Raw genomic sequence first — 23,439 nt, 5'->3', positions numbered from 1 at the left:
AACCTTGCCCTAATTCCTCTCCTTCAATCGATTTGAGGTGTACCATACCGACAGCTCACTTGCCCTAATTCCTCTCCCTCAATCGATTTGAGGTATAGCCCTAATTCCTTCGTTATACTTTTGTTGATGTAATATAACCAGAACTTGTGTTTGTAAATCCATACATATATATGAATAACTATGCAATAGGCTGAGGCATAGACCCAAGTTTTACATGCTATAAATCCAAGAATTATCATCAGATTTATTTGATATTTTGTTTAGCAGAAATCCTTAAGTTTATTAGTCTCTTAATTTTACACTTGGATGCTATTTATTTAGATAATTCTTTTAGCAAGTTTTTAAATATCCGTTGACCCATATCATCAATGTTGAATTTTTTTGTTTATGCACAGCCCTAGTAATGAATGTAATATGCAATATTGAATTTACTTGGCAAGATAAATGGGCACAGAAGAAGGTTGATCCAGATAGGTATGGCTACCTGGACATGCTCTGTGACATATACAATATAGTGCTTAAAGAAGTCCCTGTGGGTCGTTCAGTGAACTTCCAGACTAACTGTGTAACCCCAAATAGACAAGTGATTGAAGTGAATGATGATTACACAGTGTACAAGATGTTTTCACTATGTAAAAAGTCCGCTTCGGTGAATGTTCATGTCCATAGTCTTGTTGTGAATGAAGAAGTTAATGAGAACTATACATCAATGGCTACAAAAACTCAAGTGAGCAGAGAAGAAAATGTTGAAGAGAGTGAGGTTTATTCTGTAATTGATAGAGATGTTCCAGTTGTAGGTCATTTTACTCGGCAAAAAGTGGTAAAGCACACTCCTAGAAGAGGTGGTGTGGGTTGTAATTCAAAATGTACATCTCTAGGTACTGGCACTGGCACAGTTGTTGCACATGCTGCTTCTAATGCTAATGCTAATGCTGGTGAAAGAGAAAGGGATACTAGAAGTTCAGCCATGGGAAAGGCTACTGGAACAACTGCTACTACAAGATCCAGTGGCAAATCAATTGGTGAGAAAGCCAAGGCTAATTTTGATGCCTCTGCTAGAGAGAGAGAGAGTAGTAGCAGATCAGATGCATCTGCAAGCCAAGGCATTTCTGGTAACACTTCACCCATTGCAAAAACTAGAAGCTTGGGCATTGCAACCAGTAGGGAGACACCCATTGGTACAAGAACCAGGGCAACTAGCAAGAGTTATGGAGGATGTGAACCAATAGAAAATGCAACTGATGAAGACAGTACTGATGATGAATGGGTCTATAAAAGTGAGGATGAGAGAGTTGATGTGAGTGATAACAGTGGAAGTGATAGTGAGTATGAAGAAGAAGCTGATGTGCTTGATGTGGAAGGACAGACAAATGAGGATACAGTTATGGATGAGAAGGATGAGTTGTCTGACTATGATCCTGATGAGTCCCATGGATACAAACTTCAAGGTGATGATGGTTTTGATGAAAGACAAAGAATAACTTTAGAGGTTGGTTTGGTGTATGATGATGTGAATCATTTCAGAAAAGTACTGTATGAATATGTGGTTCAAGAGGGTTTCCAGCTTTTAAAACAGAAAAATGAAAAGTCAAGAGTCACAGCAAGATGTGCAGGTAATGGTTGTACTTGGAGAATTCATGCTTCTCCAGATGGTGATGGTAAGGCATATATGATAAAGACTCTTAACCCACAACATACATGTGTCAGAGATTCAAACGAAATCAATGTTTCATACAAGTGGGTTGCTGAGAAACTCTGTGAAGAGCTCAAGGCTGACCCAGGAATGTCAAGAGAAGCCATGTCAGCTATTTTGCTAAAAAGATTTGGACTTCAAGTTTCATACATGAAGCTATAGAGGGCACGCAAGGTTGCCCATGAATGGAATGAAGGTAATCATGCAGATTCTTATGCAATGTTACCTAGCTATGCAAGGTTGGTTGTGCAAACAAATCCTGGTAGCATGTTCATACTTCAATATGAGGACAGACCAGTGGATATGTCAACTAATCCAGTCTTCAAGAGATGTTTTGTATGTTACAAAGCATGTAGAGATGGTTTTGTGAATGGTTGTAGAAAGTTTGTTGGACTTGATGGCTGCCATCTTAAGGGTAGATTTGGAGGGGTGTTGTTATCAGCTGTAGCAGTTGATGGGAATAACTCTATATTCCCACTTGCATTTGGAGTGGTGGAAATTGAAAACAAATCCAGTTGGAGGCTTTTTTTGGATTGTTTACATAATGCAATGTCACTGAGAGTTTTAACAGTTGGGTTAGATCTTTAAGAAGCAAGCCAATATTGAGTTTACTTGACTCCATCAGGATTAAGGTGATAGAGAGGTTATACAATAGGTACCAAAAGGGTTGCACATATGAAAGTATGATCACCCCTAAGGTGTTGCACAAAATAGCAACTGTTAAAGAACAGTCCAGACATTGTCATGTCTATGCATCTTCTCCATATGAATTTGAAGTTGCAGAAAAGTTTGTGAGAAAGTTTGTGGTTGATTTGGAAAAGAGAAGTTGTACATGTAGAGTATGGGAGTGTACTGGGGTGCCATGTAAGCATGCAGCTGCAGCAATCTCATACAAGAGACAGATTGTTGAAGATTACTGTGATGGATGTTACAGTAAACAGAAGTACTTGGTGACATATGCGAATATGATCCATCCCCTCCTAGATATACAAGATTTGAGTAAAGAAGGTCCACAAGGTGTTGTGCAGCCTCCAAAACTGAAGAGATTACCAGGTAGACCTCATAAAAACAGGAGGAGGGAACCTGGTGAGGGAGCTCCAGCAGATTTTAGAAAGAGAAGTAGGACTGTGAGATGTGAAAAGTGTAAAGAACTTGGACATAACAAGAGGAGGTGCGAGAGAGCTCCAGTTAAGGAGAAGGGGGCATCTTCTTCTTATACTTCAAGGCCTAGAAAGGTAATTCCATCAAATTTTTACATCTGTTATATGTAGTGTAACTACATTGTAAGCTCATTCTAACTTTTTTTTTGTTTTATGTTTATGAAACAGAAGAAAAGAAATGAGGAAGAAGATGAGGTGCGCATGTCACAGATTGTAACTAGATCACAAGCTTCTACTACTACTACAGCTGAGACTCCACAAGAGAGGATTAGATCCCAATTGGCAGTTAAACGGGCAAAACAAAAAGGAACAAGCAACAAAAAGTAGCTGAGCAGCTTGGAAACTTTAAAGGGAAGCAAATGTCAGATGGTGTTGGCTGCAGACTTGGATTTTTTTGGATCTTTTATGAGTGTTATGAACTTGTTTTGTAATATTGACCCAGGTTGTATATGGGTCTTCAAACAATGTCATGTGTTTTGAAGTTTTCGTACTTTGTGGAAGTAGGTTGATTGGAACAATTTAGGGATGTTTGAAAGTTTAAGTGTTGGATGGTTGAATTATGTGGAACATATGTAATGTTGTGTGGTTGATTTGATGTGACTTATTATGGATCCCCATATGGGTTTTATTAGATGTTTACTATTATCCTTGCTTACAAGTTGTAAATTTTGTCCTGTTTTAGAGGAGATGCTGTCCATATGATTTTTATTACATGTTTACATATTATCCTTGCATACAGGTTGTAAATTTTGTCCTATTTTAGGGGAGATGTCCATTTGGAACTAGGACACTTCACTTATGATCAGGTCCATATAGGTTGTAAATTTGTGTCGTGTTTTAGTGGAGATGTTGCCCATTTGGAACTAGGACAACTTCACATATGATCAAGGTCCATACAGGTTGTCAATTTTTCTCATGTTTTAATGGAGATGCTGCCCATTTGGAACTAGGACAACTTTACAGATTATCAGTCCCTTTTACCTACTAAAATATGGGAAATGTTGCCACTTTGAAGATTATAACAAATCATAACAAACACAACAGTTAAAAAAAGTTGTTCATTTCATTGCTAAATAGTACTTGATTACAATACTTTATCAACTTATCTTTTACAATTTTTTAACAATAAAGGCTAAAACAACTACAACAACAAAGCAAAATAAAACTTGCCCAATAAGCTCCCCCTGACCTAGTCTAACCTCCATCTGCACTTGTCTAAGCTCCATCTGCCTAATCTGAGTTTCAAATTGGACATCTCTTCCACCACATCTGGAGGACTGGGGTTTGGTACACTTTGCATCTCTTCATTCAGCACCATCCTATCACTAATTATCTCTTCATTATATGGATCACACCAGGAGAAAAACCTGCACTTGTCCTGTTTATTCTTTGCTCCACAAACACAATAAAGTTTGTCCGGATTCTGCTTAGACTCAGATATCTTTACTTCTGCTCTAAACCCACAATAACACTTCATGTTTTTGAACTTCAATCCAGGATGGTTGCTGCCATTCACACTGGATGTAGACATTGGCTCTGCAAACAAGAAACTAGATTAGTTGGTATTAGAAAATCTAATCTGATCCAAACTGAGTTTAATTAACATGGATATAAAAGCACAATTTATAAATAAACTGGATCAGCCAAGTCTATTTTGCTAAATCAACATATGGTATTACAATCTACATACATTCTACCCTAATTTGGTTTACAACCTACATACATTCAGCCCTAATTCGTTTGAACATGATTTTGCCCTAATTCGAATTACAACCTACATACATTCTACCCTAATTCGTTTGAAAATGATTTTGCTCTAATTTTTTGAACATAGGGGTGGGATTGAAAGCTATTTCGCTAAATGAGCATATGGTATTACACTATGAGATGATGAAATGAAAAAAGAAGAAGCAACTAACCTTCGTCGGAGATGGAGATGCTTGGAGGTGACTGTCGCCGGAGTTGCTTGAAGGTTGTTGTTGCCGAAGAAGCTTGGAGGTGGCTGTCGCTGAATAAGGTTGGAGGTGGGTGAAAATGAAACCCTAGTCGATTTTAGAGATGATGAAAAGGGTAGAATTGGAAATGCAATTTTTATTTGTTAGTAAAGGGTAAAATAGGCTTTTTAAACCATTAACTAACAACACCCTAACACCGTCAGCCATAAGGGGTCAAAATGTAAGGTGGGAAAACCAAGGGGAAGAACGTGTAATTAGGCCAAAGTACAGGGGAGGTATATGTAATTTACCCTAATTTTAAAGGTTCTTGAATATTTTAATAATATTTGGATTATAGTGAATGTGCATTACTATTATTTATTATTATATTAAAGATGATATTGTATTATTTTATTGATATAAATGAACAATGGCATAATCATAATTTCGATCATGGACAATGGCTTTGAGAGTATACGTTTTGTTAATTTATTATAGGGAAATTTATGAAACACCCCTTGAAAATGGGTCGAAACTCGGATCACCCCCTGAAATTTGAAAATACTCAGATCACCCCCTCTACACTAACGGTGTTAGTCTGCTGTTAGTTATTGGTGTAAAAGGATTATTTTACCTTGTACATTGAAAAGACAATTTTAACCCAAAAATCAAGTGGGATGAAGGACTAAAGCGTTTCACCTTCTCCGGCACCGGCACCGGAGCCATATCTTCTCCTTCTCCATCTCCGACCAACCTACATCTTCAATGGTTATGTTCTACCCTCTCCATCTCTCTCTTGTAACTCCCGGAGGTGGGTTTCTCAGGCGAAGTCACGACCATTCTTCGATTCTCATTTCTAAAATCTTTAGATGGATTTGTAAACCGGATGTTTCTTTCCCTAATTTTTCAGATGGATTTGTAAACTGAAGGTTTCTTTCCCAAAATTTTCAGATGGATTTGTAAACCGGATTTTTATTTCCCCAATTTTCAGATGGATTTGTAAACCAAATGTTTCTTTCCCCAATTTTTCAGATGGATTGTAAACCAAAGGTTTCTTTCACCAAGCTTGTGCGTAGGTTATTATGTCAAAGCTTTGATCTGGATGTGCTTGGATTGTTAAAAATCGTTTGATTTTGTTATATTAATTCTGTTTTGGAGCTCCAAAAACAAGTGAAGGGCCACGTATCAGGATTTAGAACCGTGGATTAGCAATTCATCATTATTTAACTGATTTTGATTTTTTTACCCATATTTTGATTTTAGGGTTTTATTTGTTGATGGATTTGTAAACCAAATAGAGGTAGCCTAGGTGCTGCGATTAATAAGACTTGAAACACCGCCACCGCCGCTGTGGTCTCTGATAGAGATGGAGATGGAGAGTAGGTGGCCATTCTGCTAACTCGCAAGGGTTTTTTTTCCGATAACCTTCGCTGGCATACTGGTGGCCATGTGAGTTTATCCCTTCGTCAGGAGTTGTAGAGCAAGTGGCCACTCCGGTTAATCGCGATTTATAGGTTTCTACTTGCAATTTTGAAACCCTATAAGTTGCAGAGATTAAATTGCAAAGTCATTTGGGGAAGAAGGAGAGGGGATATTCCCTCTCCGATTCCTTATTTTAATTAAGAAAAAAAAAAAAATACATATTGGGTTTTTAGATATAAGGGTAAAATAGAAATTATACTCTTCTAAGGGTAGTTTAGGATTTTCAAATATTTTAACTAGCTGACTTCATTAGTTGATTAACGGTAGGGTTGAATCTGAGTATTGGGCTCTATTCCAGGGGATGATCTGAGTATTTTCAAATTTCAAGGGGTGATCCGAGTTTCGAACCATTTTCAGGGGGTGTTTCGTAAATTTCCCTTTTTTCCCTTTATTATACTTTGTTTCAATCATTTTTATAGTATTTTAATGGGAATTATAATATTTAATATTAGGGAAATTTACAAAACACCCCCTGAAAATGGGTCGAAACTCAAATCACCCCCTGAAATTTGAAAATACTCACTCCACTGTTAATTATTGATGTAAAAAGACTATTTTACCCTTGTACTAAATCATTATAATTAAATTTACAATACTACCCTTTCCTTCATCTTCAACCTAATTTCATCCTCTTCCTCGCACCTGTAAGTTCGCCGGAGAGTGGCCGGAGAGGAAAATAAACAAAAAAACCAAGACACAGCAGTCTCATTGGAAAATTTTGGGGTTTTTAGTTCCTTTCTTCGTTTTAGATTGAGATCCGATTCCGTGAACATTTGGCGAAACAGGTTAGTGCATTTCTCTTTCCTTTTACGGTTTCAGTTCGCGATGGCAAAATCGACGGCGATGAAGCAGAGAAATCTGTTTTGTTTTTCAGAAGAAGAAATCGAAGACTGCAACTCTTTCCTTTTTGTTTCTCCTGAAACAAAACGAAGAGAAAAGAGAAGAGGGTTGACATTTTTGTTTTTCTTCTTTTGGGTGGGGTTTGACATAACTTGAAAGGGAAGTTTGAAGAAGGATCAATATGATTCTGATCGACTAAGAAAGCATTTAGAATTCTGACGCAGCGGCCCAAGTTGGGTATCTGCAGAGTTCTTTTATCTTTAAATACAGGACGAGGACCATGTATGAGACATTGACCACCCAACCAAAAAACAGTTTATACCAATCTTCTTCGTTAAAAAAATTGCACGCACCAATGCTCTGTGGTTATTAAAACTAAGATTTGATTTACTGAAGAAAATCAACAGAAGGCACCGCCATGAGAGATGGGAACTTAAAGAAAAATCCACAAAATTTAATTCCTGAGATTTAAAATGGAAAACCCAAAACGAGAAGGTTCTAGGGTTTTGGTTCTGCCGGTTTCGATTTCTGCAATTCTTGGGTTGGGAGTTTGTTCTGTTGGTTTTTGATTTCTCATCTGATTGTCTTCATCATTTTAAGGGCTTCTAAAATTTGGTTTGTGCGATCAAGGGGAAGAAAGAAGAAATGGGAGTTTTTGCAGGCCATCGACTACGTTGCTTTCACCTTTGGAGAGAACATGGTTGTTGACTGAATCGATTTCCCCTAGTATTTTCAATCTGGCCATCAACTTTCTTTGAAATTTTTAGGGTTTTATTGGCCTCCTCAGGCATGCCCACTTGATACCCTCTTTGAGACTAATCAGAGCATCCCATCGATTGAAGTAAATCACCCATATTGATAGCGGTACCTTGTTTTGGGTTTTTTTTTTTTTTTTTTTTTTTTTTTTTTTTTTTTAGATTTGATTTCTGAAATTAATATGAATCAGGCATGAAGATCTCTTTGATCAGGCATGAAGACTTATTCCACCCCTTTGGAAGGTCTTTCCTTCGGTCATGGTGAAGCTTGGTGAAGGCATGAAGATCTCTTTGATCTTGGCTTTGCACAAATGGGTTCCTTCGATCTGATAGTGTCCACGGCGTATGAGATGATTGGGTCCAGCTTCGTTGGAGTTCAAGAATCTTTGTGAGGTGCAAAGATCGTCGGAGATTCACGGCGTCTAAAACCATATGATTGGTCGTCGGCATATCACCACCCTTCGCCGGGATTATTGGGCTGCCGTCACAGTATTTTGGTCGCCATTCACGGCGTTTCCTTGAGGTAGAACCCTAAGGGTTTCATTTGTCTTTCTGTTGATTTGGGGAAGAAGAGAGAATATTCCCCTCTGATTCCCCTCATCCTTTTTTTTTTTTTTGGTACGATGAAGATTTATTGATGAGAATCATGTGTACAACCAGTGGCTTCAGATAAACAAAGGTCATCAAGCCACGGAGTGGTAATCGGCCAATCTGTCATACACATGATAGACAGGGCCTTCATTGCCAGGGCATCTGCAATTACATTCATAGCCCTTGGAACAAAAAGAAAAGAAACAGATACAAAAGTAGAACATAGCTCACGAACATCTTCAACGACAACTGCAACATCAAGCGGCGGAACACAATTTGGATCTTCAATAAAGCTAATAATCTCCTTGTTGTCTGATTCAACAAGGAGATTTGTGATTCCTAATTCACGAGCTTGCATTAGTGCTTCTCTAATGGCTAGAGCTTCTCCTTGAATTGCAGAGGATAAGATCAGTGCCTTTAGAGGACGCCCATTGTGATCCCTAAAAATAATTCCCAGTCCGCCAGCAGTATATCCTTGAGGATTTGCAGCATCACAATTCACCTTTATAAAACCCAATGGTGGGGCATTCCACCGATCATTTTCATTACTTGAAATGGCACCCGAATTGGTTTGAGAAGGGTTTGAAAAGGTAATAACTGACTGGAACTCAAGAAATGCTCTTTCAGCTGTAGAGATAATCTCAATTGGACTCCAATCCTTATAAACTTAAAAACAATTGAGGTTTTTAGATCCAAGGGTAAAAAGTAACTTCACATTAACCAAAAGATAGTTTAGCGTTTTCAAAAAATTTAACTAGCTGACTTCATCACTTAACTAACGATAGGGTGTAATCGAAGTATTGGGCTCAAATACAGGGGGTGATCTGAGTATTTTCAAATGTCAAGGGGTGATCTTAGTTTCGACCCATTTTCAAGGGGTGTTTCATAAATTTCCCTTTATACTATTATAATATAAGATATATTATTTAATTATTATTTGTATAATCCAATCATATTACAAAAATGCAACGTTATCAAAGATTTGCCTAAATGCAACGTTATCAAAGATTTGTCTCCCCTAGACAAAAACCCCTTGAAGAGGGGTAATGATGTTAGGGTTAGGGTTTTAAGCACAAGGTTGCTTAAAGCATTACACCCTGAGTATCTAGTTTGGAATACCCAGACTGCTGCCTCCAGCTAGTATATATAGGAAAACTAGGGTTTAGGTCAGATGGGCTAATTACTAGATTGCTCCTCACAGCCTGGGCATTAATACAAGTAGGATTATATTAGAACATATAAAGGAATATTACATAAATACCCTTACAAATGAAACGATCAAAAAGAGGTCTAACAGTTTAAAATAAATTTATAACATTACAGAGCTAATCGACCTAAAATGCTCCACCAAGAAGGAATGCATCTGCCGACCCTCTTAATAACACTCACATTCTTTGCTAATCCCCATTCGTTGCTAATCCTCACAATAAAAAGCTATTTTCCAAACTTGACGGTAAAGAAAAGGCAAGGCATTACTACCCATTATACATATTGGTGATTTGCTCAATAATTCAATCTTAGGAATAAATATTTGTACAACTTTGTTTTGTTCTCTCTGTCAACTGTGATTTCTAAGCCTTATAGAGGAGCAACATTTTTCATCGAGCCTGCACTGGATGTCATGATGAGATGGAAACACAATTCAGACTGTACAACTCTCAACCAATCAGACCTTACATGAACCTTAATATTTCTCTATATTTTCTCTTTTTGAAGCTGGAATCCAGAAACAAAACATTCTTTCTCAGGGTGCAACACTTACTGTACAAGACATACAAAGGTAACACAAACTTCAAATAGGGGTGTCAATGGGTCGGGTTGGGCCGGGCCTGCCTAAACCCTGACCCTGACCCTAGAGGCCTTAACCTAAACCCTGACCCTGACCCAACCCTGGCAGGGCCAAGAAACCCTCAACCCTGACCCGACCCTGTCAGGGTCGGGTTGGCCCTGATTGACCCTGACCCTGACCTTGATTTTTGTGTTTTAATCCCATGAAATTAATACTTGAAGCTAGATCAAGTAATGGGTTTCTAAGTTCCAACAACAATAATCCGAAAAGAAGAATAGAAGAAAAAATAGACATGGAAAAGAATCAGAAACTCAGATAATTTAATAAATTCAGCAAACCAAATCAAATCAAAATGGTATGAAACTTCAATCAATGGGTTTGCAGAGTAGGATAAAATTTTGATAACAAAACAGTAGTTTTCTGAGAAATCCTACTGTACAAAATTGAATTAATTGACCAATAGAAAAAGAAATTTATAGAGACTCAAAATGGAATCACAAAATATAGAAGCTGTTGATATGCAAATTAAGAGATAAGAGCAGGTCTTATCAAATGCAATAGAACTTGAGTCTAAGAAAAGTGTTGAAAATTGATTAGAAGATTCAGAGAGAAAAAAATAACTTTAGAGAGAAAAAAATTAGAGACTATTGAAGAAATGAGTTTAACTCTAAATAGCAGAAACAGATAAGCTAAACAAATCTGAAAATTGAAAGAACAGTATAGCCGCAGGGTAGTTGAGTTGAATTGATCTGACCTGATTCTCTGTTAGCAATATAGGTATAAGAATAGATAGGAAAGGAGACAGATACCGCAAGGGGGTTCTATAAACCGCCTTCAAAGCTGCAGATGTTCAACGAGTTCAGACTTCAAACTTCAAAGCTCCTTCAAGTTCAACGATTCTTTCCTTTTGTTTTTCGATGTGGGGATAATTTGCAGAAATCGCAAAGTGGGAAGGCCGAAGGGAAAGAGAAGGGGTTTAGGCTGTTTAGGGTTCGACTCTCATTTTCATTTGGATTTGGAAAAGATTTGCAGCAAATAGAAGATGAAGGGAAAGAGATGGGGTTTCGGCCTTTAGGGTTCTCTTGTTCGAGAAGGGAACGAGCTTATGAGAATCGTGTTTGGAGAAGAATTGTAGCAAACAGAGCATGAAGGGAAAGAGATGGGGTTTGGAGAAGATTTGAAGCAAACGGCGGATGAAGTTAAAGAGAAGGGGTTGAGCATTTGTGAAATGTGAATCGATTTAGGGTTTTGAGTGTTTTGAGGTGTTTTTTTTTTTATTGTCCATTTTTGAGTGTTATTATAATATAAATATCTATATATATATATACTTATAATTAAAATACAGGGTCGGGCTGGGCCGGGCCGGACTAAGCCGGGGATCTAAACCCTGACCCGACCCGACCCTGCCAGGGCCAGGCTATAACTAAACCCAAACCCGCCCTCAGGGTTGAAAAATTAGGGTCGGGTCCGGGCCGGGCTCAGGGCGGGTTCGGGCGGGTTCGGGCCAGCCGGGCTTTATTGACACCCCTAACTTCAAACCCTACCTTTTTTTTTAGCTCAACCAGTGACCTCGCAATAATTGTACCCAGCAGGTATGATGCAGAAATGACGTTGATGCAGAAGAGGAAGAGGAAGCGGAAATATACCGAATCACATATTACGGCTACGAAAGAATGCCAGCAAGTGTTCCCAGCAAACTACCTATGTCCAATCATGTACAAATGGCCCGATACTTGGTTGCAGATAATCCAATTTTAAGGTTCCATGCAGGGCTTTGCACCAAGGGACCAGTCTACATTTGGGCCTTCAGGACGAAGAAATGAAGCATCCGGCAAAGTTTGTGAAGCTAAAAGATGATCGAGGTTGACCAAATATCAAAAGTTACGGAGATTGATTCCTGTAACACCGACAGTAAGTGCATTCATTAGTAGCCAAAAGAAAATAATGCTGGAAGACTGTCAGTGTTAATCAATCAACAATCAGGTTGTGTTGATTCCCCAAACTACGTAAATGGGTCAGTAAAGGTGTGGTGCACCTTTCAACCACGAGAACAGCTATATCTTCAAAAGCATGTCCATTAAGAATCTAACTTGGGTCAAATAACAAGTATATAATCTATCATTTGAAAGGGCAGGACTTTGGTGTCAATGATGGACACCCATCCCGCAACTTTTTTGAGAGTCAAACAGATGGCCAGATCATTGTCAGACCATATTTCAACAATCTCGGGGGCTAATCTTACCTCCTATCTCAAAAAAAATAGAAAACTTAGTTGATCTCAGCAAATGAGGCCTATATCTGTGTCCAACACCAACACAATAACCATGCGTACTGGGATATAAATCCACATGGTGTGTGTGTGAGAGGGTGGAAACATGCATAGGACAGAAGTTTATAATGCACAAATGCATGCTATTTGGTTAGAGAAACTTGCACAAGATAGTTACAGTTAGCTGAGGGGTGCATGGCCTGTCCAGGTTCAATTAGACTTAACTCCATATCTTGCGAGGCTGTCCACCCAGGTTCGTATGCTTCAAGGAAACCAAGCTTTGCCTTGTTGGGCAGATCATGGGGATGAACAAAGGGCACCCCTGGTGGCCACCCGATCTTCATCCGTATACTTCCACAGGGGCTGTCCAGAGATTGTATGTGACCTTCACATTCCTTTAAATTACAGAACCTCAATTTTATGCCCTTCTTGTCTGCAATGTCCTGTACTCGCTCCTTGAGGACTCTCTGTGCCTCAAGCCGCAACCTCTTTGAAGGTGGCAATGGTTTGCACCTTGTGTTATTCTTCCTCCTCTTTAACAAGGGCTTAAAAGATCCTGTACCAGCATTTCATTAAATCCAAGAACCTCTTGTTAAAAGACTCCTAAGAGCTACTCATAAAAAATAAAAGGAACAATGATCCAGTGAAAGATGTTCCAACTGAAGGAACAGCAAAATTTAGATTTCAATGTCCACAAGACTCAGTAATTTTTTTCATCAGGCATGCAAATGAAATAATTCCCCCCCCCCCTCCAATAACAATAAGAATAACAACAAAAAATGGCATTGAAGGCACAAAATTTGACTAAATAACATGTCTTCATACATGTCACTAAGAGATTTAGCAGTGCTATTCCAAAGTCCTCTTTGGTGGTCAATTTAGGGAATGCCTTGTTTAGTCATCATAATGAGGTACAATCAATAAGTCGAACAAGGATATATCGTTTCATTGCATAAATAACAGATATGGGAGTTGGGTCGCTCTTAAGGCTTCTCGTGCCCAATCCAGATGTCTTTTGGTTTTAATATTTTAGCACTCCTTATCCAGTGGATGAGAAATGCCTTTTTTGTCCAGCAGCCTTCTTTGAGCCACATTGAAGGCTGATAAGGTCAACCCAACTGTTGGATAGACTAGAAACTCAAAATGGAATTTCAACTCTCTCTCTCTCTCCCTCTCTCTCAACTGTCTCTGTATATATATATATATATCAATTGGCCACCACCTTTCTTCCATCTTGATTAATGCCTCTCAGCTTCCTTAATTTCTCTTTGACCAGTCTCTCAACTTCTTTTTTTTCCTGTTTCATTTGTACTTTCTAATCGATCCCTATTCCCCTTCCCATCCATATCTTCTTCTTCTTCTTCTTCTATTTTCATTCTCATCTTATTTTGATACTTCTACTCTTTTTTTTTTGGCAAACAATACTTCTACTTGAATCATGGTACTTTCATATGATTTACTGTTCTTAAGATCTTGTTGTGGTTAATTAGTATTAGGATCTTAGTTCATTATCACTAAATATTAAATATTTTTTTTAAGAGTTACATTTGATTTTTCCTCTTCACTTTTCTTGTATAATGTAGTTTCATTTTCTACAATTTTAGAAAATAATAAGAATGCACATAAAATATATACGAGACAAAAATTCAGTTCAGGTTCATTATTCAACAATGTAATAGTTGAAATTAGTTCTTTGTTCACTGTCATAACTGAAAACTGGAACATAAAATACAATTATCTTATAATCTTATTTCTTTTGTCTGTGTATGTGACAAAATTTAATAGCAACAGCTTATAATTAACTATCTTATTTATATATTTGCCCTGATTTTCTTCTTTTTTCCTTTCAAATTTTCCTTTATCATGATGTACGGTGCAGTGGCAGTAAAGAAGCTGGCTGCATATAGATAAACTAAGTGTAGTGGAGATGCGGATGTTGAGATGGATGTGTGGCAAGACTAGGAAAGATAAAGTAAGAAATGATCATATTAGAGTTGAGTTGGGAGTAGCTCCGATTCATGATAAACTACGAGAGAGTCGTTTGAGGTGGCACGGCCATGTTCAACGAAGGCCTTGGGATGCTCCAGTTCAAAGGAGTGATCTGATTCAGATAAAAGGTACTAAAAGAGCCAAGGGCAGGCCTTAATTAACCATCGGAGAAGTGGTGAGGAAAGACATGCATAGTTTAGGCCTTGTACCAGGTATGTCATTGAATAGAACTGATTGGAGAGTGAAGATCCATGAGGCTGACCCCATTTAATTGGGATAAGGCTATGTGGTTGTTGCATTCCATAACAGTTTGTTCTCTAAGCTTCCTGTGCATCACAGAGGCCTTTAGCTAGTTCCTATCAAATTAGCAATTAACTGATGGCAAAATTTTATCATCCAAGTTGCCTGGGCAGTGGTCAACCTAATATCCACTCCCTTCACTCTACTTACCAGTCCAAACTCTTGTGCCCCAGATGGCACCAAGTTGCAGTAGAAATACCGAACCAAGTTAGGATAACAAGGTTCAGTAGGAGTCAACATAGAGGCCCAACCTAAGGTGTTGAACCTAGTAAATAGATTGTACTGATGGAAGTCATCCACCCGTACTACCCGGCCATTGACTATCTTTAGGGACTCAAACTTCTCCCAATCCTTAAAATGCTCATACCTAGAGAAGAGGAATTGGTCAAACTCGGGCTCCTCCGAAGATGAATCGTCCCTAGGTGAAGTGGGAGGCACTGTAGATGATGATGATGATGAATGATCACTCTCAGCCCGTAGTCTCTTCCGGGCTACCGATTTCCTAGCCGTACGGTGACTAGTAGACCTTTTGCTGCAAAAAGAAAAGGGAAAGAAGTAGTTAGGGCAAGGAAATCTAACAAAAAAGAAAAAACCCTAGCTAAAGCAAGGAAGAACAACAAGAAACCTAATAGGTGAATGTAGCCAAGAAATCTTACCTAAGCTTACGAAGATTCGCGGGAAACCCAAGGAAATGTGAGGAATTGGTGTGGAAATAGTCACACTACCCTCCAAAGTGCTTCTCTAGGTGTTTAGAGGAGTTTAGAAAAAGTTAGAAGTGAAATGGGCCCCTCTCGAAGTCATATACCTACGCCCCGATTCTCTGGGCGATGCATCCAACGCCCAGAGACATCGCCCAGTGAATGCATTTTTGCTGATTTTGAAGCTTTAACACAAGGGAACTGGGATTTCACCTATAATAACCCTGTTAAACATAGAAATAAATTTTTTTATTAATGTTTTATGAAATTATTAAAAAAATAATAATAATAAAATAAATAATTAAACTAATTAAATAAACAAACACAAATTCCATAAGACTAAGGGAATACAACTTCTGTTTGGTGATTTTAGGAAAACACATGTAAATTGATTTCCTTATTAGTGTAAGTATCCAATGATAGATAAATATATATACCTATGAGAATTGATGTGTGTGTAAAATATTTAGTTATTATGTGATTGATATTGTGATGTACAAACTGAGTGGAGTGCTGCTATCCAAAACCAAACATAGATATGTAAGTATCTTGTAATACGTATTTACGACATGTAGGGAGCGTAGACCTTACCCTATCCAAAGTCTAGGTCAGCCAAGAATAGGATCTAATTGGTTGTCTAGCCAATCAAGAAAAGTCCTCGACCCTGGGAGAAAGCTCATCCAATTGTCAACAATTTAAAGGTTAAGTTTATTAAAAGCATAGTTAGGAAGTGACAGGGTGTCAAGAAAAACTTCAGCAAAAATCAACTGGGACTAGATGATTCAGATCACACCATCAATTAAGTCTAAATAATTGGGTATTATTAACCCAAAGGGAGATACTATGCATCATTTCAAAGTTAGAAACAAAAGTTTACCAAAAAATATAAAATTTGAAACAAAATATAGCGTGTAAATGCATAAAATAACAAGGATGCTGACCTACCATCTTGAGTTGGTGGAAAATTATAACTTGAGAAACTTTGCCTGGTAAAGAGTTGATCTGTTGGGTGGGACCTCTGCATGAAGTCATCAACTGGTATAGGAAGCTGAAACTGAGCTTCAACCCCATGGCCAGCTGCTCTCATTTCAGAACAGCTGAGACTTGTCATGGATTTAGGCATGAGCTTGAAAGTCAGGGAAAACCGTCCATACATGTTACTTTGTAAATTACCGACCTCTGTCCGGTGCAGAGCAGGGCTAACATAACCAGCAGTTGCCTGGTACAAAGCCAGCCCAGGGTAGACAACTGCTTCATGGGGTCCAAGATCCCCATCCACAAGTATCCAACGTCCATTAAAGTCCCTGATGTGTAAACCTGCTCTTTCTAACTTAACTATAGTTAACAAGCTCTTATCAACTTGATGCTCATGGTCAGGAAACATAACTGTTCAAAACGAGAATACTAAAAAACAGAACTGAGAAAACTTGAATGATCTATTGTGATCACCCAGGCACCTTTATTTATAATTCTGGAATATGAAATTATATGACCAAAATACCCCTGCCTAGCCAATACAGCTAGGCAGTACATAAACAACTATAAAACATAATACTAAAGCACCCAAAGGACCAGAATACCCCCACGGTATTCTGGTTTACATTATTCAACACTCCCCCTCAAGTTGGAGCAAATATGTCGATCATGCCCAACTTGACTAGATTAGGGTGAAATAAGTTTCCAGGCAGACCCTTGGTGAAGATATCAGCAAGCTGATCCGAAGAAGTCACAAAGGGAATACATATCTGCCCATCTTCTAATTTCTCCTTGATGAAATGCCTATCCACCTCAACATGTTTGGTACGGTCATGCTGCACCGGGTTGTGTGCTATACTGATTGCAGCCTTGTTATCGCGATGCAAATCATAGGAAGGCGAATAGGTAGACCCAAGTCTTGTAGCAGCCCTTTAAGCCAAAGTAACTCACAAATACCTTGTGCCATAGCTCTGAATTCAGCTTCGGCACTAGAACAAGCAACTACATTCTGCTTCTTGCTACGCCAAGTAACAAGATTTCTACCTACAAAAGAACAATATCCAGAAATGGACTTTCGATCTGCTGAACCAGCCCAATCAGCATCGATGTATGCCTCTACCCGTAGGTGACCATGTGAGGACAAAAGAATGCCCTTTCCAGGAGCTGACTTCAAATAATGTAGAATACGAAGAACAGCCTCCATATGAGAAGTGTAGGGATCATGCATAAATTGACTCACTGCACTCACAGCAACAGCAATGTCTGGACGAGTGTGTGAAAGGTAAATCAGCTTCCCTACAAGTCTTTGGTACCGGCCTTTATCAACAGGCTCACCCCCATTTTCCTTGAGCCGAACAGTAGGATCCATAGGAGTGTCCGAAGGGTGGCAGCCTAGCAAACCGGTTTCAGCCAACAAGTCTAGGACATACTTTCTTTGGGAGAGAAATATGCCTTTCGCAGATCTGGCCACTTCAATCCCAAGAAAGTATCTTAATTTGCCTAGATCTTTAATCTCAAATTCCTGGCCAAGGAAGGTCTTCAACTGTCTGATCTCATCACCATCATTGCCAGTAACCACTATATCATCAACGTAGACTATAAGAATAGTGAGTTTTTCACCAACCCTCTTGATGAAGAGTATGTGATCAGCATTACTCTGCTTATAGCCCACAGAAATCATGGCCTTGTGGAATCGACCAAACCAAGCCCGGGGTGACTGTTTCAGCCCATACAGTGCACGCTTCAGCCTGCACACTTTTCCTCTATTACTGTCACAAGAGAACCCTGGTGGAATGTCCATGTATACCTCCTCCTCCAGTGCTCCATTCAGGAAGGCATTTTTAACATCTAGCTGTTGCAACTCCCAACCAAGGTTGACTGCACAAGATAACAACACACGAACTGTATTCAACTTTGCAACAGGTGCAAAGGTCTCTTGGTAGTCTATGCCATATGTCTGAGTAAAACCCTTGGCAACGAGCCGTGCCTTATATCTATCCACGGTGCCATCCACCTTCTGTTTCACCACAAACACCCATTTACATCCAACGGTTTTCTTCCCAGGTGGAAGAATAACAAGCTCCCATGTGTTATTTTTTTTCAAAGCTTCCATTTCTTCCATCATGGCTGCCTTCCACTTTCCATCTGATAAAGCTTCCTGCCAATTATTAGGAACACGAACAGAAGAAAGAGAAGTAACAAAAGCACGAAATGATGGGGAAAGGGAGTCATAAGAGACAACATGAGATATAGGATGCTGAGTACAAGTCCTGACACCTTTGCGAAGGGCAATAGGCAAGTCAGGAGAAGGAACATTACCAGGTGGAGAGGCAGGTTCTGGATCCAGGTTCGGCAATTGGATGGGTACAGGAGCAACAGTGGATTGAACCTGATTATGTCTCCTTCCATAGGTCTTCATAGTGCTAACATCAATCCTCCTCTGAAATTCACTAATGGTTCTCTGGACAGGAGTTTGGGCTTGAGGGGTCTGCTCCCCCTGAACAGGAACCTCAGTCTGGACTGGAGTGGTCTGCTCCCCCTGAACAAGAACTTCTCCCCCTGACTCGGGGGGAGGACCAGAAGTAGGCTGAACAGACTCATTATAGACAGACTGGGGTGGAGGAGGATGCTCAACAGTCAACACATCTTCGCTAACACTCTCCCCCTGAAGAGGTGGGGACACATAGTAGGAGAGACGCTCATGAAACATAACATCCATGCTGACAAAAGTCCGGCGGGATGGAGGGTGATAGCATTTATACCCCTTCTGAGTAGCAGAGTACCCCAAGAAAATGCACCGAAGACTACGGGGTTCAAGCTTGCCCGGGGACCTGGTATCCCGAGCATAGCACACGCAGCCAAACACCTTAGGGGGAACAATAAAGGAGGAAGAGCCAAGTAGTAGCTCAACAGGGGGTCTAGAGTGAAGGACCCGACTGGGCAGCCTATTAATTAAATAGGCGGCAGTAAGAACAGCATCCCCGCAATGAACTGAGGGGACATTCCGGGCAAACAAAAGGGCACGAGCGACCTCTAAGAGGTGGCGGTTCTTCCTCTCAGCCACACCATTTTGGGCTGGAGTATCAACACTGTGCAGGTGGAGGATCCCATGGGCAGCCAGGTATTTTGGCTGACCTTCCATATACTCTCGCCCATTATCACTCCGTAAAATTTGAATAGTGATATGAAATTGAGTTTGAACCAGCTGGTGAAAGTGCTGAAAACATGAGAAAACCTCACTTTTGTTGTGCATCAGATAAACCCAAGTAAACCTAGAATAGCAATCAATAAAGGTGACATACCACCGATGACCCGAAAGGGCAACTTTTCTACTAGGACCCCACACATCAGAATGAACAACATGAAATAAAGAAGATGACCTTTTATTAGAAATAGGATAGTTGGAACGTGTCTGTTTGGCCAAGACACAAGGCTCACAAAAAAAATCTTCTTTATAATAAGTTTTGCCGAATGCGGGAAATAAAGTAGATAAGGTTCCTAAAGGTGGATGTCCTAGTCTAGAGTGCCATAAGTGTAATTCAGAGGAAAAAGATGCTGGTGAACAAAGTCTAGAAGGTAAAGCCGGTGTAGATGCAGAATCTCCATCAAGCAGGTACAATCCGCCATGCACTTTACCCGATCCAATCGTCTTCCCCGAGTCCAGTTCCTGAAAAACACAATGAGTAGGAAAGAATGTCACTTTGCAGTTTAAAGATTTAGTGATACTACTAATGGAGAGAAGGTTAGTAGTAAACTTGGGAATATGTAACACAGAAGATAAAGTCAATGAAGGAGAACAACCAATGGAGCCCTTCCCAGATATGGAGGAGAGGGACCCATCAGCAATTTTTACTTTGTCTTTACCAGAGGCAGGGAAGTAGGTATTAAAAAGACTGGAGGAACTCGTCATGTGGTCGATAGCTCCGAGTCTATGATCCAAGGAGCGGAGACCACGGATGCACAATGACCAAGAAAGGAAATACCTGTATGGGCAAAGAAGGAACCTCGAATTGGCAAGAGATGTGAGTGGGGGCAGCAGATGTGTTTAACAGACGCCGGAGAGCTTGAAGTTCTTCCTGGGAGAAACCAATGTCAGTAGTGGGAGCTGAAGCTACACTTTCAGTGTGATTGGCCTTGTTTTTAGATTTAGCACGACCACGTTTGCTCTCAAAATCAGCAGGCTTCCCATGAAGTTTCCAACACTGAGCCTTAGTGTGATATGGTTTGTGGCAATGATCACACTTCACAGGCTCTTTACTAGCGGCGATGAGCAGCAACATTATCGCAGAAGTGTCGATGAGTGATGGAACCAGAGGTTTGTAAAGCTGATCGTCAACCTTAGGAGTAATCATCATAGCAGCCCTCCTTGTCTCTTCACTGTGAACATATGAAAAAGTTTCCTCCAAAGTGGGAAAAGGAACCCGACCAAGAACCTGCACCCGAATAGGGTCATAATCATCATTAAGTCCAGCCAGGAAGTCATAGACTCGAAACTGATCCACATAAGTGTGGTAGGCTGTAATATCTGCAGCAGTAGTAGGCAGGAATCGAGCATAGTGATCCAGTTGCTGCCATAAGCACTTGAGGGCAGCATAGTACTTGGTGACTGTCATCTCTTTCTGGGTAGTGTGTTGAAGAGTCTTTCGGATCTCATAAACCTGAGCACCACCCCCTGAACGACCATAAGTACCCTTGACAGCAGTCCATATCTGAGTCGCAGTGTCAAGGAGAAGGTACTGACTAGAAATGTCAGTGGTCATAGAATTCAGAACAAAAGACATCACCATCGCATCATTAGCTGCCCATTTAGTGCGGGCAGCCCCTTCTTCGATGGGCTGTTTGGTGATACCAGTAAGGCGGTGAGTCCCTTGCCGCCACGGTGAGGGATAAGGATCTGGCCCAAATCGGATAATTGGTACCATCTAGTTTTATGGCAGCAAGATAGGGCAAGAAATCAGTCCTGGTCCGATCTCCTCCAGATGCAGCTGATGTAATCTCCGAGTCACCCATAATGCAGCAAGGTAAAATTCGAGTTTTTGAAAAAAACTGAATTTCAAAAATTCTGCGATGAGTCGATCTGAAATTGGACAGAATTCGATCTTCAAAAACAGCAGGAATTTAAGGCTGAAACAATTGTCGAGTGCAGCAATATAGCCAGGTAATAATTCCTCAAAAAATCTTCCCAAACAGCAGCCTAGAAGAACCAAATCGATAAAGTGTCAGGGTTTTGCAAAACCCTGACAGGTTGAGATCGATAAGAAGAGGAAAGAGGCTGCAGCTGTGGGGTCTTCAATCAATGTGAAATCAGAGAGGATAGATGCTGTCGTAGGCCTGCATTGATGCTCCAAAGAAACCAATTGATCTCCCAACTGTTATGAGATCGATCTCCAAAAAAACTGAAGCAATCTTGAATCGCAGAGAGAGATAATGGCAGCAGCTATCGATCTGAATTAGGTTTTAAAATTGAAGTGAGATGGAGGGCAGCACTCGAACCATAGATGGATCACCTCATGGGTGCTGCCCTAAAAAGGGTTGAATGGATCAAAGGAAGAGAAGAGAGAAGGGAGAAGGGAGAGAAGGGGGAGAGAGAAAAGGGTTGTTTTTGAACAATCGAGCAGGTCTTAGAACCCTAGCTTTGATACCATGTTCAAAACTAGAATACTAAAAAACAGAACTGAGAAAACTTGAATGATCTATTGTGATCACCCAGGCACCTTTATTTATAATTCTGGAATATGAAATTACATTACCAAAATACCCCTGCCTAGCCAATACAGCTAGGCAGTACATAAACAACTATAAAACATAATACTAAAGCACCCAAAGGACCAGAATACCCCCACGGTATTCTGGTTTACATTATTCAACAATAACCAATTGGCCATCCTCTTGGGTTGTCAAAGTATGATGTTGAGCTCCTTGAAACGATGGTCTTGAGTGACAGCAAACAGACAGGACTGAAGAAGACATTTCCCGATTTCTAAGGGGGACATTATCAAGTATTTCCGTAAATAGAGAGCTACGCAAGTTTAAGGAGAAGCTGATGGCATCCAAGATACCTCTAGCTGCTTTTCCAAGTACTGCATATATATCAGGCAAACCAGCAGGAGGAAATTCCATAGTGTTATTAAGCTCCGTAGGAGTCAGGCCTGGCCTGTAATCATATGTTTCTTGCCATAGTTGAGGGTCCGCATAATACCCAGAGGTCTTGCACCATTCACGAGAGTCATTGGCATGAACTATATCAGCAGCCGGATATGATGTTCTCTGGTGGAAGTAGAGGCGAGCTGATTCCAGCCCAGATCTTAAGAGAGCACCTTCACCCCCAGGTAGCTGAATAATGGCAGCAGAATACTGAGCTAGTGACTGTGACAAAGTTGATACAGATATTTTGTAGGAATCAGAAGGAAGTCCTTCAGAGGCTATCAAATCAGCAAGCTTCACACGACCAAGAGATGGCAGGCAAGTGGCCATGGCAGCCATTCAAGATCCCAGGTGCTTAAAAGTACGAACAGGTGATATAAACTATTCAAGCTGCAAGGATGTAAAGAATTATTAGCTTCAAATAAACCACTGGTACTTGGTCAACAAAAGCTAACGTTAGAAATTTCTGATAACATGTTAAATCAATCCATTGCTACAGATGATTCATATCTGGCCCTCTAGTTCCTGTTGAAAGGTCAAGCCAGAACCCATCATTAATAATTTACCAAGTGATCTATACCAGGAAAAGAAGAGTGGGTTCCATTAAGTATGTGCCTGGAATACAGGAAGGATGTAGTATGTCTAGAAGACATCCAGCCACTATCTTAAACCGTGTTAATGACAAGGTTCCAAGTTTCGGTTTCGAATCTGATCAAAACGAGACTCAAAACCGAAATATTTTGACCGAAACCAAAATTCCGGTCGAAACCCATACATTTTTTGTAGCAAGTTTTGATGATGGTTTTGAGGCCAAATTGGT

General features: G+C 40.0%; 1 protein-coding gene and 1 long non-coding RNA gene across 3 annotated transcripts; one reads left to right on the top strand and one right to left on the bottom strand.

Moving 5' to 3' along the window:
• The first annotated feature begins 1,057 nt into the window (after positions 1–1,057).
• Positions 1,058–12,749, top strand: LOC122647608. Its single transcript, XR_006330936.1, has 3 exons — positions 1,058–1,070; positions 7,612–7,618; positions 12,611–12,749. It is a non-coding gene; the product is annotated as an uncharacterized LOC122647608 (long non-coding RNA).
• LOC122647607 lies at positions 11,876–23,033 on the bottom strand. 2 transcript variants are annotated; one of them, XM_043840963.1, is made up of 4 exons: positions 22,349–23,033; positions 16,446–16,886; positions 12,739–13,069; positions 11,876–12,141 (listed from the first exon to the last, which is right to left on the bottom strand). In XM_043840963.1, the coding sequence occupies exons 1-4, from the start codon at positions 22,956–22,958 to the stop codon at positions 12,126–12,128; spliced, it is 1,398 nt and encodes a 465-aa protein (XP_043696898.1). In that variant the 5' UTR covers positions 22,959–23,033; the 3' UTR covers positions 11,876–12,125. The 2 variants fall into 2 exon arrangements, with proteins under 2 accessions (XP_043696898.1, XP_043696897.1); XM_043840962.1 differs by having other exon boundaries at positions 12,070–12,141; positions 12,692–13,069.
• Positions 23,034–23,439: the final 406 nt, after the last annotated feature.

Source organism: Telopea speciosissima, unplaced genomic scaffold, assembly GCF_018873765.1.
Source record: "Telopea speciosissima isolate NSW1024214 ecotype Mountain lineage unplaced genomic scaffold, Tspe_v1 Tspe_v1.0086, whole genome shotgun sequence".
Lineage (NCBI taxonomy): Eukaryota > Viridiplantae > Streptophyta > Magnoliopsida > Proteales > Proteaceae > Telopea > Telopea speciosissima.
The sequence above is the reverse complement of the archived record's forward strand: the minus strand, read 5'-3'. Positions and strand labels throughout refer to the sequence as shown.